Source organism: Trichechus manatus, unplaced genomic scaffold (assembly GCF_000243295.1).
Source record: "Trichechus manatus latirostris isolate Lorelei unplaced genomic scaffold, TriManLat1.0 scaffold00002, whole genome shotgun sequence".
NCBI lineage: Eukaryota > Metazoa > Chordata > Mammalia > Sirenia > Trichechidae > Trichechus > Trichechus manatus.
In genome coordinates, this window is record NW_004443938.1 from 41,092,964 (window position 1) to 41,107,094 (window position 14,131).

A 14,131-nucleotide genomic window follows, 5' to 3' on the forward strand; every position below is an offset into this window, starting at 1 on the left:
ACAGCTGCAAACATCCATTAATAATTGGAAGGTGGAATGTACGAAGTATGAATTCAGGAATTTGGAAATAATCAAAAATGAAATGGAACACATAAACATCAATATCCTAGGCATTAGTGAACTGAAAAGGACTGGAATTGGCCATTTTGAATTGGACACATATGATCTACTATGCCAGGAATGACAAGCTGAAGAGGAATGGCCTTGCATTCATAGTCAAAAAGAACATTTCAAGATCTATCCTAAAGTACAACACTATCAGAAATAGGATAATATCCATATGCCTACAAGGAAGGCCAGTTAATACAACTATTATTCAAATTTATGCACCAACTATTAAGGCCAAAGATGAAGAAATTGAAGATTTTTACCAGTTTCTACAGTCTGAAATTGATTGAACATGCAATCAGAATGCACTGACTGGTGACTGGAATGCAAAAGTTGGAAACGAAGAAGAATCGGTGGTTGGAAAATACGGTCTTGGTGATAGAACCGAAGTCGGAGATTGCATGATAGAATTTTGCAAGACCAAAGACTTTCTCATTGCAAATACCTTTTTTCAACAACGTAAAAGGCTACTATGCACATGGACCTCGCCAGATGGAATACACAGGAATCAAATTGACTACGTCTTTGGAAAGAAACGATGGAAAAGCTCGATATCATCAGTCAGAACAAGGCCAGGAGCCGCCTGCAGAACAGATCATCAATTGCTCATATGCAAATTCAAGTTAAAACTGAAGAAAATTAGAACAAGTCCAAGAGAGCCAAAGTACAACCTTGAGTATATCCCACCTGGATTTAGAGACCATCTCAAGAATAGATTTGACGCATTGAACACTAATGACCAAAGACCAGATTAGTTGTGGAGTGACATCAAGGACATCAAACATGAAGAAAGCAAGAGGTCATTAAAAAGACAGGAAAGAAAGAAGAGACCAAAATGGATGTCAGAAGAGACTCTGAAACTTGCTCTTGAACGTTGAGTAGCTAAAGCGAATGGAAGAAATGCTGAAGTAAAACAGCTGAACAGAAGATTTCAAAGGGCAGCTTGAAAAAACAAAGTATTATAATGACATGTGCAAAGAGCTGGAGGTAGAAAAACAAAAGGGAAGAACACGCTCAGTATTTCTAAAGCTGAAAGAACTGAAGAAAAATTTCAAGCCTCGAGTTGCAATAGTGAAGGATTCTACAGGGAAAATATTAAACGATGCAGGAAGCATCAAAAGAAGATGGAAGGAATACACAGAGTCACTATACAAAAAAGAATTGGTCAACGTTTGACCACTTCAAGAGGCAGTGTATGATCAGGAATTGATGCTACTGAAGGGAGAAGTCCAAGTTGTACTGGAGGCATTGGTGAAAAACAAGGCTCCAGGAATTGACAGAATATAGATTGAGATGTTTCAACAAATGGATGCAGCACTGGAAATGCTCACTTGTCTATGCCAAGAAATTTGGAAGACAGCTACCTGGCCAACTGACTGGAAGAGATCCATATGTATGCCTATTCCCAAGAAAGGTGATCCAAATGAATGCAGAAATTATCGTTACTATCACACACAAGTAATATTTTGCTGAAGATCATTCAAAAGCAGCTGCAGCAGTATATCAACAGGAAACTGACAGAAATTCAGGCCAGATTCAGAAGAGGACATGGAACCAGGGATATCATTGCTGATGTCAGATGGATCCTGGCTGAAAACAGAGAATACCAGAAAGATGTTTACCTGTGTTTTATTGACTATGCTAAGGCATTCAACTGTGTGGATCATAATAAATTATGGATAACATTTCGAAGAATGGGAATTCCAGAACACTTCATTGTGCTCATGAGGAACCTGCATATGGATCAAGAGGCAGTTGTTCGGACAGAACAAGGGGATACTTCGTGGTTTAAAGTCAGGAAAGGTGTGTGTCAGGGTTGTATCCTTTCATCATACCTATTCAGTCTGTATGCTGAGCAAATAATCTGAGAAGCTGGACTATATGAAGAAGAAAGGGGCATCAGGATCAGAGGAAGACTCACTAACACCCTTCGATGTGCAGATGACACAACCTTGCTTGGTGAAAGTGAAGAGGACTTGAAGCACTTACTGATAAAGATCAAAGACCGCAACCTTCAGTATGGATTACACCTCAACATAAAGAAAACAAAAATCCTCACAACTGAACCGATAAGCAACATCATGATAAATGGAGAAAAGATTGAAGTTGTCAAGGATTTCATTTAACTTGTATCCACAATCAACACCCATGGAAGCAACAGTCAAAACACTCATCGCATTGGGCAAATTTGCTGCAAAAGACCTCTTTAAAGTGTTGAAAATTTCAGCAAAGGTGTCACCTTGAGGACTAAGGTGCACCTGACTCAAGCCATGGTGTTTTCAATAGCCTTGTATGCCTGTGAAAGCTGGACAGTTAATGAGGAAGACCAAAGAAGAATTGACTCCTCTGAATTGCAGTGTTGGCGAAGAATATTGAATATACAATGGACTGCCGAAAGAATGAATAAATCTGTCTTGGAAGAAGTACAACCAGAATGCTCTTTAGGAGCAAGGAAGGCGAAACCATGTATCACATACATTGAACATGTTATCAGGAGGGATCAGTCCCTGGAGAAGGACATCATGCTTGGTAAAGTAGAGGGTCAGGAAAAAAGAAGAAGACCCTCAACGAGATGGATTGACACAGTGGCTGCAAAAACAGGCTCAAGCATAGCAACAATTATGAGGATGGTGCAGGACCGAGCAGTGATTTGTTCTGTTGTTCATAAGGTCTTTAGTTCTGTTTTTCATAGGGTCCCTATGAGCTGGAACTGACTCGACAGCACCTAACAACAACAATAACATAATTAGGCAACTGTAATTATGAATTTCATTAAAAGCTAAGCTTTATTTTTTATTTTTTCCTTGTCCTGTGAACACATACCAGATTTGGCCACCCACCAGTGCAAGAAAGACTCAGCTGCTTGGCCAAGAAGAACTCTATCTACGTTGTGGCAAATATTGGGGACAAGAAGCTATGCGATGCCAGTGACCCTCAGTGACCCACTGATGGCTGTTACCAATACAACACTGATGTGGTGTTTGATTCTGAAGGGAGATTGGTGGCACGCTATCATAAGGTAGAGTTAATTGGCAAATAGTTTACTTTACATAATAAAGTGAGCTAGAAGAAAAAAATATCATTATTGTGATAAAAAGCTTACTTTAGGAGCAGAGACAAAGCATAGACAGTAATGATTAGGTCAGGTAAGATCCTATAAAGATCCTCCAGAAGTATACTGTGCATTTAAGAGCAATTAAGAGTGTGTGAGAGCCATGGAGGGACTGGCATTGAAAGGTAAAGTCACGTTTTGGGCTTCGTCCTTTTAAAAATATGCCCTGGCAATGAGCCAAAGCGAGAATAAAAAGAATCTTTACTAGGTAGAATTGATCTCGAGATGAAAGGAGTAAAGAAAACCTCCTGGCCACCAGAAACAGTTAACATATTCTTGGAAAATCGAAGTTATCTGTTTTGCTCTTATTCTTGTAAGATTCAAAAGGGTCTTTATAAATAAGAATTTCCACGTATTTATTATCTATTAATTGTGGAGGTTGAACCTAAGACTCCTTTTGAACTGAGTAGCCTTTGATTTTCTAACGTACTGCTCTTTGCCTCTGAAGATGATGGCCAGAGTTGAAACTGGCCACCAATTCATGAGCCAACTAATAGATGTGAATTTACACTAGTTTATACATTGCGATGTTCAGGGTCAGCTTCCTAAAAGCCTTTTTTTTTCCTTTTCTGCATTCCTCTTCTGTTTATTACAGCAAAACCTTTCTGTTGGCAAAGATCTATTCAATTCACCCGAAAAGCCTGAGTTTGTGACTTTCAACACCACCTTCGGGAGGTTTGGCATTTTCACCTGCTTTGATATACTTTTCCATGATCCTGCTGTGACCCTGGTAAAAGATTTCCATGTGGACACCATACTCTTCTCGACGGCTTGGGTGAATATTTTGCCACATGTATCAGCTGTTGAATTCCACTCTGCTTGGGCTGTGTGCATGGGGGTCAATTTCCTTGCAGCTAAAATACATAACCCCCAGATGAAAATGACAGGTAATGTTTGAGTTTTAATGTTAACAATTGTCTTAGTTATCTAGTGCTGCTATAACAGAAATACCACAAGTGGATGGCTTTAACAACAGAATATTTTTTCTCCCAGTCTAGTTGGCTAGAAGTCTGAGTTAAGGGCACCACCTTCAGGGGAAGGCTTTCTCTCTGTGTCAGCTCTGGAGGAAGGTCCTTGTCATCAGTCTTCCCCTGGTCTAGGAGCTTCACAGCACAGGACCCTGGGTCCAATGGACATGCTTTACTCCTAGCACTACTTTCTGGGTGGTATGAGGTCTCCTTGTTTCTCTGCTCACTTCTCTCTTTTATATCTCAAAAGAGATTGACTCAAGATACAATCTAATCTTGTAGATTGAGTCCAGCCTCATTAACATAACTGCCTCTAATCCTGCCTCATTTACATTATAAAGGTAGGATTTCCAACACACAGGGAAATCACATCAGGTGACAAAATGGTGGACAATCACACAATACTGGGAATCATGGCCAAGCCAAGTTGACACGCATTTTTAGGTGACACAATTCAGTCCATAACAATAGATTTGGTGTAATAAAGCAAAAAACAAAAAAACACCACCAACAACAAAAATAAACAAAAAAAATTTTCCCCTAGTTAACATATATTCTTTAATACTTAAACACTTAAATATAATAAGTGTTTTCCAACTTTTAATTTCTTAATTTTTGCATATTTATCTGGTGGGATACTATAGAATCAACATCAAGCTAATTTTGTAGGTTTATTTATTTTTAAATTCAACTTGAATGTATGCCATTTTTTCTTTTTTTTCCCAAATTTGACCACTTATTACTTGAAACTTCCTCTTCTTTAGCTTCTACACGCCTCGCTCTACCAGATTTCCTTTCACCTGTCTGCCCTTATAAGCATGTTTTACTGAAATATATATCTTGTTGTTGTTGTTAGGTACAGTTGAGTAATTGTTGACTCATAGCAACCCCATGTTAGAGACAGTAAGATGTTAATGTGAGTATAAAATAAAAGTAGCCACTATAAAGTCACTTTTCACTTTCCTATTTCAAAAAAACATTTCCAATTTATCCCTTGCAGAAAGTAGCATCTATGCACCAGATTCTCCGAGAGCTTTTCATTATGATATGAAGACAGAGGAGGGAAAAATCCTTCTCTCCCAACTGGATTCCCATCCATACAGCTGTGTGGTGAATTGGTCTTCTTATGCCAGCAGTATAGAAGCACACTCAATGGGAAACCAGGAATTTGAAGGCACTGTTTTTTTTGATGCTTTCTCCTTTGTGGAGCTCAAAGGAGTCACAGGAAATTATACAGTTTGTCACAGAGACCACTGTTGTCATCTAAGCTACAAGATGTCTGAGAAGGGATCAGATCAAGTTTATGCCCTCGGGGTGTTTGATGGACTACACACTGTTCTAGGAAACTTTTATCTACATGTAATGCATGTTTTAATGGCAGGAGAGTTGCCAGAATAACAAGACACCCAATTAAATTTGAATTTCAGATAAATGGCGCTTTTTTTTTTTTTTAGTGTAAGTATGTCCCCCAGGTTGGGACATGTTTATACTGAAAATTTATTTGTTGTTTATCTAAAATTCAAATTTAACCAGATATACTGTATTTAATTTGCTAAATATGATAACCCTAGATGTCAGTCCAATTTGAAACTCGTTGGAAAAAGGTAGAACATTTATCTGGTATTTCAGTTTTTAAAATAATACCCTAATCAAATTATAGATAATTTTAATACATAATTGACCTATGAAATCTCCTGTCTGAACAAATTTAGCCATTTCCCTGTGTTTACTAGTGCCCGCCCTGCTTTATACAGAGCTTGACACTAAGTTTGCTCCTCGAGACAGGTAGAGGTGACCTCTGAGGTTGTACAGTAGAAATGTTTATTGCTGTAATAATTCAGATATCCCATAGCCTCCAACATAAAGGAGGAATGGTTATAGTATGATGAGATACAACTCCCAAGAAAAAGTTCACAGTGGTCTCCATGTTTCTCTCCTGTTCTTCTCTTGCTTGGTCTGGCTCCCATTCTATCTCCTCCAGATTATTGGAATACCCTCCTAACTGAGCTTCCTGTTAACAGTATCAGCTCTATCCAGTCCATTCTCTATACTACAATTACAAGAGCACTAAAAGCCGTTTATGATTATATCACTGTCTTGCTTAAAATTCCTGTTTTCTAGTTAACAAATCAAATTTCTTAATAGAAAATACACATTAAGAGCTTGATGTGTGGCCTCTCTCAGCCTCTTCTCTCGCTGACGCCCATGCGTGCCCTGGGCTCCTGTGATACTGAGACATTTCCCCACGTGTCAACATGTATAGAACCTCTGGATGTTTTTCCAGGTTATTTCCTTCATCTATGATGCCCCCACCTACTCATCTTTCATGGAACTCCTCAAGTGTTTTCTTCACTAAAAAGGCTGACCTAACTCATAATGATAGAAAGACAGCCGATTATAGTGGGCTGAAAAGTCAAAGGGAAGTGAGGATGCTGGGAGCGTAAGTGAATATGTCTTCTTCAGAAATTGTGTCTGAAACAAGAAGAGAGTAAGACAAAATAGACAGAGACTCATGATTAGGAAACTTTTTTTTTTCTCTTTTCTTTTTTTCAACAAATGAGAAAGGCTAAATTATAGGCCTCAGAGAAAGGGTAAAAAAGAGAAAAAGGGTGAAAATGTAGGCGAATCAGTACTCTTAATCAATGCTTCAAGGTACTGGAGGAAAGGGGAAAAAAAATGGTATCATGAACACAGGTGGAAAGGGTCCAACAATTGGAATTTAGTTAAATAAAATACGTTGTAGGAAAATATTTATTGCCGTATAAATTTTACCATATAATATATTGATATATACATTTTTTAAATTAAACTTGTGATTTTTTAAATTTTTTGTGATATATTTTTATTTATTTATTTTTCTCTTTTTTATTGTGCTTTAGGTGAAAGTTTACAGCTCAGGTTAATTTCTCATTCAAAATTTACATGTGATATATTTTTAAATGAAAAAAGTTAATTACTAAAAAAGACAACAATCTCTCAGCTCTTCCTCACACTCTCCTTCCTTCTCAATCCCTCAGTCTTGTCTTGTCTCTCTGCCTCCCCCAGTGTGTTGGCATCACGTGGGCAGAGCAGTGGTAGCTTTCTTCTCACTGTTGGGAGGAAATTTACCTTTGTTGAATTCTTCAAAGAGTAATGAGCTCTAGTAAAACAAAGCTGTATGTTGGTTATTACTGGTTTATGGTCCTTTAACCAAACCATTAGGGCCAGACATGTTTTGGAGTTAGTTTTCCAGTTTGAAAAAGACAATGGTACATCTTACTTGGCATAACCAGAGGAGTCTCAGGCAGTGTCCAGTATCAAACATGTTAATATTTCGGCTGGAAAGCATGGGAATGTTCACCCGAATTGCTTAAATAAATATATTATAACCTTATGTTAGTTCAGGTTAGGTTTCAATGCCAAGTAAATTACAATAATCCTTTATTTTCAGAGAATTTTGAATTTGGGAATTGAGGATAAGAGATTTTGGCATTGTATTGTATTGATAATCTTTCATAGACCAACTCTGATGATATATTATGCTAGTATGGCTCTGTTACCACCAAATGCTACTTCCTAACCAAGGGAGAGAAGAGGAAGAAATAAGGTGAATGTGAAATAAACCCCTACCTGGCCTCACAGATTCTCCAAGTGTTCTGTAGCAAATATGCATACTTTCAAAACAATTTTTACGAAATTGGGGAAAGATGGAAGATGTGGTATTTTAGAAAGTAGGAAGTGATAACAGGCTGACTAAAGGAGCTTGAAGAAAGTAAAGATTTGGAGCAGTTGCTGCAGGGGACTGGGAGAGGGATCAACCTAAATATTTTAAAGAATAATAGAAGAAAGGAGTGAAAAAAGGAATGAAGTTATATCGTTACCCAATGCACTTAGGATCTTCTCCTCTTTAGACTATTATCTGCACCCTTTGTCCTTCCCGTATCCTTCTACCAAGGTGAGTCATTCAAATCACCAGCTCCTAGGCCTTTCAGAGTGTAAAACCTATTCCCTGGCAGTATAAGGAATTGAGGATAAAACAGCTGAAAAAAAAAATTAGATACCGAGGCTTGAGATAATGTATTGACAACATGGATCTGGAGTCAGAAAATCCAGGTGAATCCCTCCTTCATCACGTAGTAGCCACCTGGCTGTGAGCCAATCCCTCAGCCTTTCTGGTTCCTCATCTAAGAGATGTGGATTGATTTTCCTTCAACAATATTTTTGTAATGCCAGCTTTGTTTGAGGTACTTGCTAGTGCCCGGGGTTATCAAGATGAGCAAGATAGATATGATCACTGCCTTTGTAGAGTTTAAATCTAATGGGGAAACAGGTATGAAACAAAAAACTGAGAAAATTACTGTTTAATTTTAGCGTGACAAACACTGCAAAGGAAAAGTATTGTGTTCAATTAGAGCACGTAATTGGAGAACCAAAGTGGTTAAGAGGTCAGTTGCTAACCAAAAGTTTGGCAGTTCAAATCCACCAGCCACTCTTTGGAAACCCTATGGGGCAGTTCTACTCTGTCCTATAGAGTCGCTATGAGTTGGAACCGAGGTTTGGTTTTTGATTTAAGCTAGTTCAGGGAGTGATGCAGTGGTTAAAGACTTAGGCTGCTAACCAAAAGGACATTGATTTGAAACCAACAGCTACTCTGGGGGAGAAAGATGTGGCAGTCTTCTTCTATAGAGATTACACTGTTGGAATCCCTGTGGGACAGTTCTTCTTTGTCCTATAGGGTCGCTATGAGTTGGAATCGACTCAGTGGCAGTGGTTTTGGGTTTGGTCTATAGGGTTTTGAGGAAATTTGATTTAATCCATAAATATAAAGTACTTACCACTTTGTCTGGCACATAGAAAGTACTCAATAAATGTTAACTTTTGATACTATCATTGTTAATAAAAATAAACCTAACTTTTTGCGTGAATCATCAGTCCTACACCACCAGGTTTCACTAGCATAAACTCTGGCTCTATTATTCAAGTTCACAATCTGAATTCATTTGCAAGTATCTCCTGATTCAATCCCTTTATTCCTTTAGTCCTTCTCATACGCCAGATGTCCTATCACTTATCACCTAGATTGGTTCTATCTCCCCCCTTTTCATTAATTTTAATCAAAGTAGTGCATGCACATATTTAAGAAGACAAATAGCACTAAAGGCTTATATCACAGTGGTTCCCTCCCCAATACATCCAATCGCTCTTTCTGGAGGCGAACACTTTTCTGTCCTTTAGCTTTTTCTTCTGAAATTCAGACATCTCTATATTTCTGAATAACATTGCTGTGTTTTATTAATCAGTTTTAGTCCAGATTCACCCCTTTTACCTTTTTACTTATTCTCATATGTAAAACTTTCTATCCCTTCTTATGACCTGGATTGGTTCTATTTCTCCTTTTTAAAAGTTTATAAAACAGTGGTTCCCTCTGTAGTCGACTCCGTTCCTTATTCCAGGTGCACTTTGACTCTTATCTAATTCTTCTGAAATTTACACTTTTCCATATTCCTAAATAATACTGCTTTAAAAAAAAAATCGTCAGTGTTAGCAGTTATCTTTTTAGTTTCTACTCTGGTAGATGAACATTTAGATTGCTATTTCATTCTGCCTTCTCCCTTCTACTATCTTTCCAATATGTTTTTATTTGTATTAATTAAAAAACAAACGAACAAACCCATTCCCATCAAGTTGATTCCAACTCATAGTGACCATATAGGACAGAGTAGAATTGTCCCATAGAGTTTCCAAGAAGCAGCTGGTAGATTCAAACTGCTGACCTTTTCATTAGCAGCCAAGCTCATAAGCACTGCGCCGTCAGGACTTCTTTGTATCAATATGCAGTGTTTATATGTTTATGACTATGCAAACATCATTCAGAGAAGAGTGTAGATTGCATTTTCTTTGTTTTTTCTGAACTTATTAATTACCTTGTTTTTTATTTACTTAATTTTCCTTGACTCTTTTGTTAAAATTTCCCATCCTTTCAGTAGTATCTCAACAATTTTCCCACAAAGTTATTTTCATCATGTTAAAAGAGTTTAGGAAAACTATCTTCCTCTTTCTGGACTAGATTATCCTCTAGGTCTTTTGTATAGTTATCAACTTGGAATTCCTTTTGATGTCATCTTAGGAATTCTCTTGATTTGAATTCCATGATTTCTTCCTTCTTTCTTAATTTACTCCTTTGTGTTGTTGAAGCACACTCTCTGATATGACTCTCTTGAGTCACATTGCTCTAATCTGATCAGGCTGCCTTCCATGTCTGGTACAACATGGCTGTCATTCTGGGATCTCCCTTCATCACAGTGGGGAAGATTTTCTTTACCCATCTCTTGTGTGGATTTTCTGTTTTTTATTCCATACCTTTCTTGTTGGTTTATGAACATTTTGTTGTTGTTGTCTGCCATTTCCTGAAAAAGAGTGAATGGAATGCAGGTATTTTTGAGACTTTACATATCTGAAATACGTTTACTCTCAAATTATTTCCATAAATATGGAATTCCAGAGTGGAAATAATTTTCCTTCAGAATTTTGAAGATATTATTTCTTCGTTTCTTATGTTTTTCTGAGAATATTGAAGTTATTCTAATTTCTGATTCTTTATATGTGACATTCCTCCCTCATCTGCCCTCTCTCTCCCCCAAAAGCTCGCCGAGTTTTTTTTCCTTCATTTTATTTTTTCTCTCCTTCTAGGACTTCTATTTGTGTCTTGTCCCTCTTGAATTGACCCTTTAATTTTCTGATCTTTTCTTTGTTGTTTTTCATCTTTATTTTCTGATATTTCCTCTTCTTGATCTTTCAAATCTTCCACTGAATTTTTCATTTTTGCTGTCATGCTTTTAATTTCTTTTTTTCATTTTTACTGTGCTTTAGATGAAGCGTTACTGCAATAATGCGGATTGGAGCCGCCTGCCCCAATAGCCAATTCTGAGATGGGGTGAGGTGAGCAGCAAGATGTTTATTATATATTGATATAGAGAAGACGGAGGGGAATAGATTCCTCCAAAAAAAAACCCATTTCCCCAACTGGAGATTGGCTGAAGTCTTTTATAGGGACGAGATTATGGATCTTTTGTGGTAGTTTCCCCTTGAGGTGATGATGTCTTAGATGAGTTAAACTTCTACTGGTATTCTTAGAGGTTATCTGGCGACATCCTGCTTTTTCTTGTCACAAGATGGGTGCTTTGTTTGTTTTTTCATTCTTAGATCATTATCACTTGTTTTCCACCCTCCAGGGAGGAACAGTGGTTAATCTTAAACCTTTTTGTAGAGACTGGAACCAGAGGGAAAAATCATGAGACAATGTGGTGGTTAGCAATGGGAGGAAATAATACTGAGCCGGGCCTAGGCAGCCTCTTCCAGAAGGTTTACAGAGCAAATTAGTTTCTCATTAAACAGTTAATAACCTATTGTTTTGTGACATTGGTTGCCAACCCTGCAATGTGTCAACACTCTCCCCTTCTCGACCTTGGGTTCTCCATTTCCTTTCATCCAGCTTTCCTGTCCAAGTTTTTAATTTCTAAGAGCTATTTTTTGCTTTTTGAATCTTCCTCCACATTTTTACATCATGTATACTTTTTAAAAATTTTATTTTGTGGATGCAGTATTTTCTGTTACCTCTTTGAGGCTATTAAGGATTTTTTTTTTCTGGAAGTTTTGTTGCCCTGAATAGTCTCTATTAAGTTCAAGTTACTTTTATCTGTTTGCTCTGCTTTCTCTTTCATGTTAGAAACTTTTCTGTTATTCTTAACACTTGGGAATACCAAATACTGATTGAAAGTTCTGAGCATTTGGGTCGTACTTGCCAACTTTGAGTTTCACAGTAAGGTAATCTGGCTGAGCCTTTTGTTGGGAGGATTCCTGAGGTCAGCATCTTTAATGATTTCCTCTTGAGATGATCTGGTTTTCCAGAGAAGATTCTCCTAACTTCCTTCCTGATTAGTATGGCTAGATTTAGCAAATAAAATGTGGGATGTCCAATTAAATTTGAAGTTCAGATAAACAATGAATAATTTCATGTAAGTATGTCCCATGCAGTATAGAGGACATACTTGTTCTAAAAAGTTATTTGTTGTTTATTTGAACTTTAAATTTAACTGGATGTCCTATCCTGCATTTTACTTGCCAACCCTACTCCTGAAGGATAATGTCTTGCTGTCAGCAATCTGGGAGTCAAGTGTGGAACAGCCTTACAGAGGGGAAGCAGTATAGGACAGATAGTCTTAATATTCAGTTTGAATCATTCACTTAATCTTCTTCAACTATGTAATTCAAACTTCAGTCTAAAGACCATCTGCTTTCCTATCTCCAGGAAATAAATTCTCAGTCTTTTACTGGAGTATAGGAGGCTCAGTTCTCCATCCATGGGAGTAACTCAGCATCTAAGAAATTCTTAACAACTTTTCATCAATTTTCCTTACATCTGCCCCAACTCCATCCCCCATTCCTGGTGCTTCCAGAAATAGAGTCTTTTGTGTATTCTGCAGTGCAGTTGGGGTTAATTCTTGGCTTTCCCCATTGCCGGTTTAGGTCTTGGCTTTCTTAGGTCTACTAAATCACTTTCCTGTTTTCCATCAATATTCCAGCTTCTAAAATTGTTGCTCTGTTCTATCCTCTTGTTTTCTTCGTCCTTGTGGGTTTGTATCTGTTGAAAAATTACAGCAGTTTCAGTAGGTTTCAATGGAACAAAGCAGAAGTATGTGTTCATGGTACAACATTTACTTGAAAGTTCTTTCTCCTCTTGACACATTTGCCCTGAAGTGCTTGCCCTCCACCTGCAAGAGTAGAAGCAGGGAGACCACTTAGAGGCTATTGCTGTAACCAGGCAAGAGATGAAGGTAGCTTGGAATAATAGGCTTGAAATGGGAGATGCTGTACAGATGGAGTTGAATGGATATAGATCTTTGTATTTACATAGTGAGGTGACTCATGTATTTAGATTTTACATTCAAATAGCTATGTAGCGTAGTGGAAGAAGAACTCAGCTGGGAACTGTTTCAATGCTTGCTCAGATACAAAGTATGTGACTTTTCTGAATCAGAGGATACTTCTAGATCATTGCTAGGGTCTCTTCCAAATCTAAAATCCCCTCATTTTATGCAATAGGCAATAGGTTGGAGATTGAACTAGTGTCTAAGTTAAAAAGCTTTTTATCAAATTGAATACTCTAACAAGTAAAATCATTGATAACTTGAGAATAATGAGGGTAGAGTTGTCCATGGAGACAGGCCAAAGATGTAATTGGTTCTTTATGTGGTTAATTTGTTTACCAGTGAACTGCAGGAAATACTGCATTCTGAATTCATTTATTTTTATTACTAGTTTCATTAGCTATTTACCAATGAATTGGACTAATTTAGTTAGGAAGTGAAATTATTTTACTACATAAAGGGCATAGGCATTTCTCTAGGTCGTTAGAGTGTGCCAATTGCCTTTGGTATGACTTACTGTTTTGCGTTTACTTCCTGTAGATTTGTACCATGTTGAAGTGTGGAACAACTAACTTAAAAACCTGTGGTGAGTCAGTTGAAGCAGCTTCCACCAGGTTTGAAATGTTCTCTCTCAGTGGTACTTTTGGAACCCAGTATGTCTTCCCTGAAGTGTTGCTGAGTGAAGTTCAGCTTGCACCTGGAGAATTTCAGGTAAGAACGTGTGCTTGATATTGGCAATTAATTTCACCTAAGCGAAAGCACATTTTAAGACCAAAACCTGCCCAAGAGCTTAAAAATATGATAAAAACTCCCATTTGAGAAGGATAAAATTGGCCTTGGGGATCACCAAGGACACGGAGCAGATTGAATTTCCTGCCTGGAAATTCTTAAGATAGTAATTAATGTGTCCTTGAGAATAAAGAGAAATACATTTATTTTGTCGAATATGGGAGGAGGCTGGGCTGTTGAAGTTCTATCAAGTAGGAAGGAGACTGAAGAAGAGTAGTTTTAGGGGCAGGCCCATTAGAGGAAGGCTC

The 14,131-nt window shown here is 37.6% G+C and overlaps 1 protein-coding gene across 1 annotated transcript in view; it reads left to right on the top strand.

The window, feature by feature from the left end:
* Positions 1-14,131, top strand: part of LOC101352933 (pantetheinase-like) — a 45,887-nt gene that overhangs the window by 30,345 nt on the left and 1,411 nt on the right. The window contains 4 exon segments of the mRNA XM_012554894.2: positions 2,935-3,127; positions 3,816-4,107; positions 5,189-5,547; positions 13,635-13,805. Of these exon segments, the coding sequence (XP_012410348.2) occupies positions 2,935-3,127; positions 3,816-4,107; positions 5,189-5,547; positions 13,635-13,805 (1,015 nt within the window).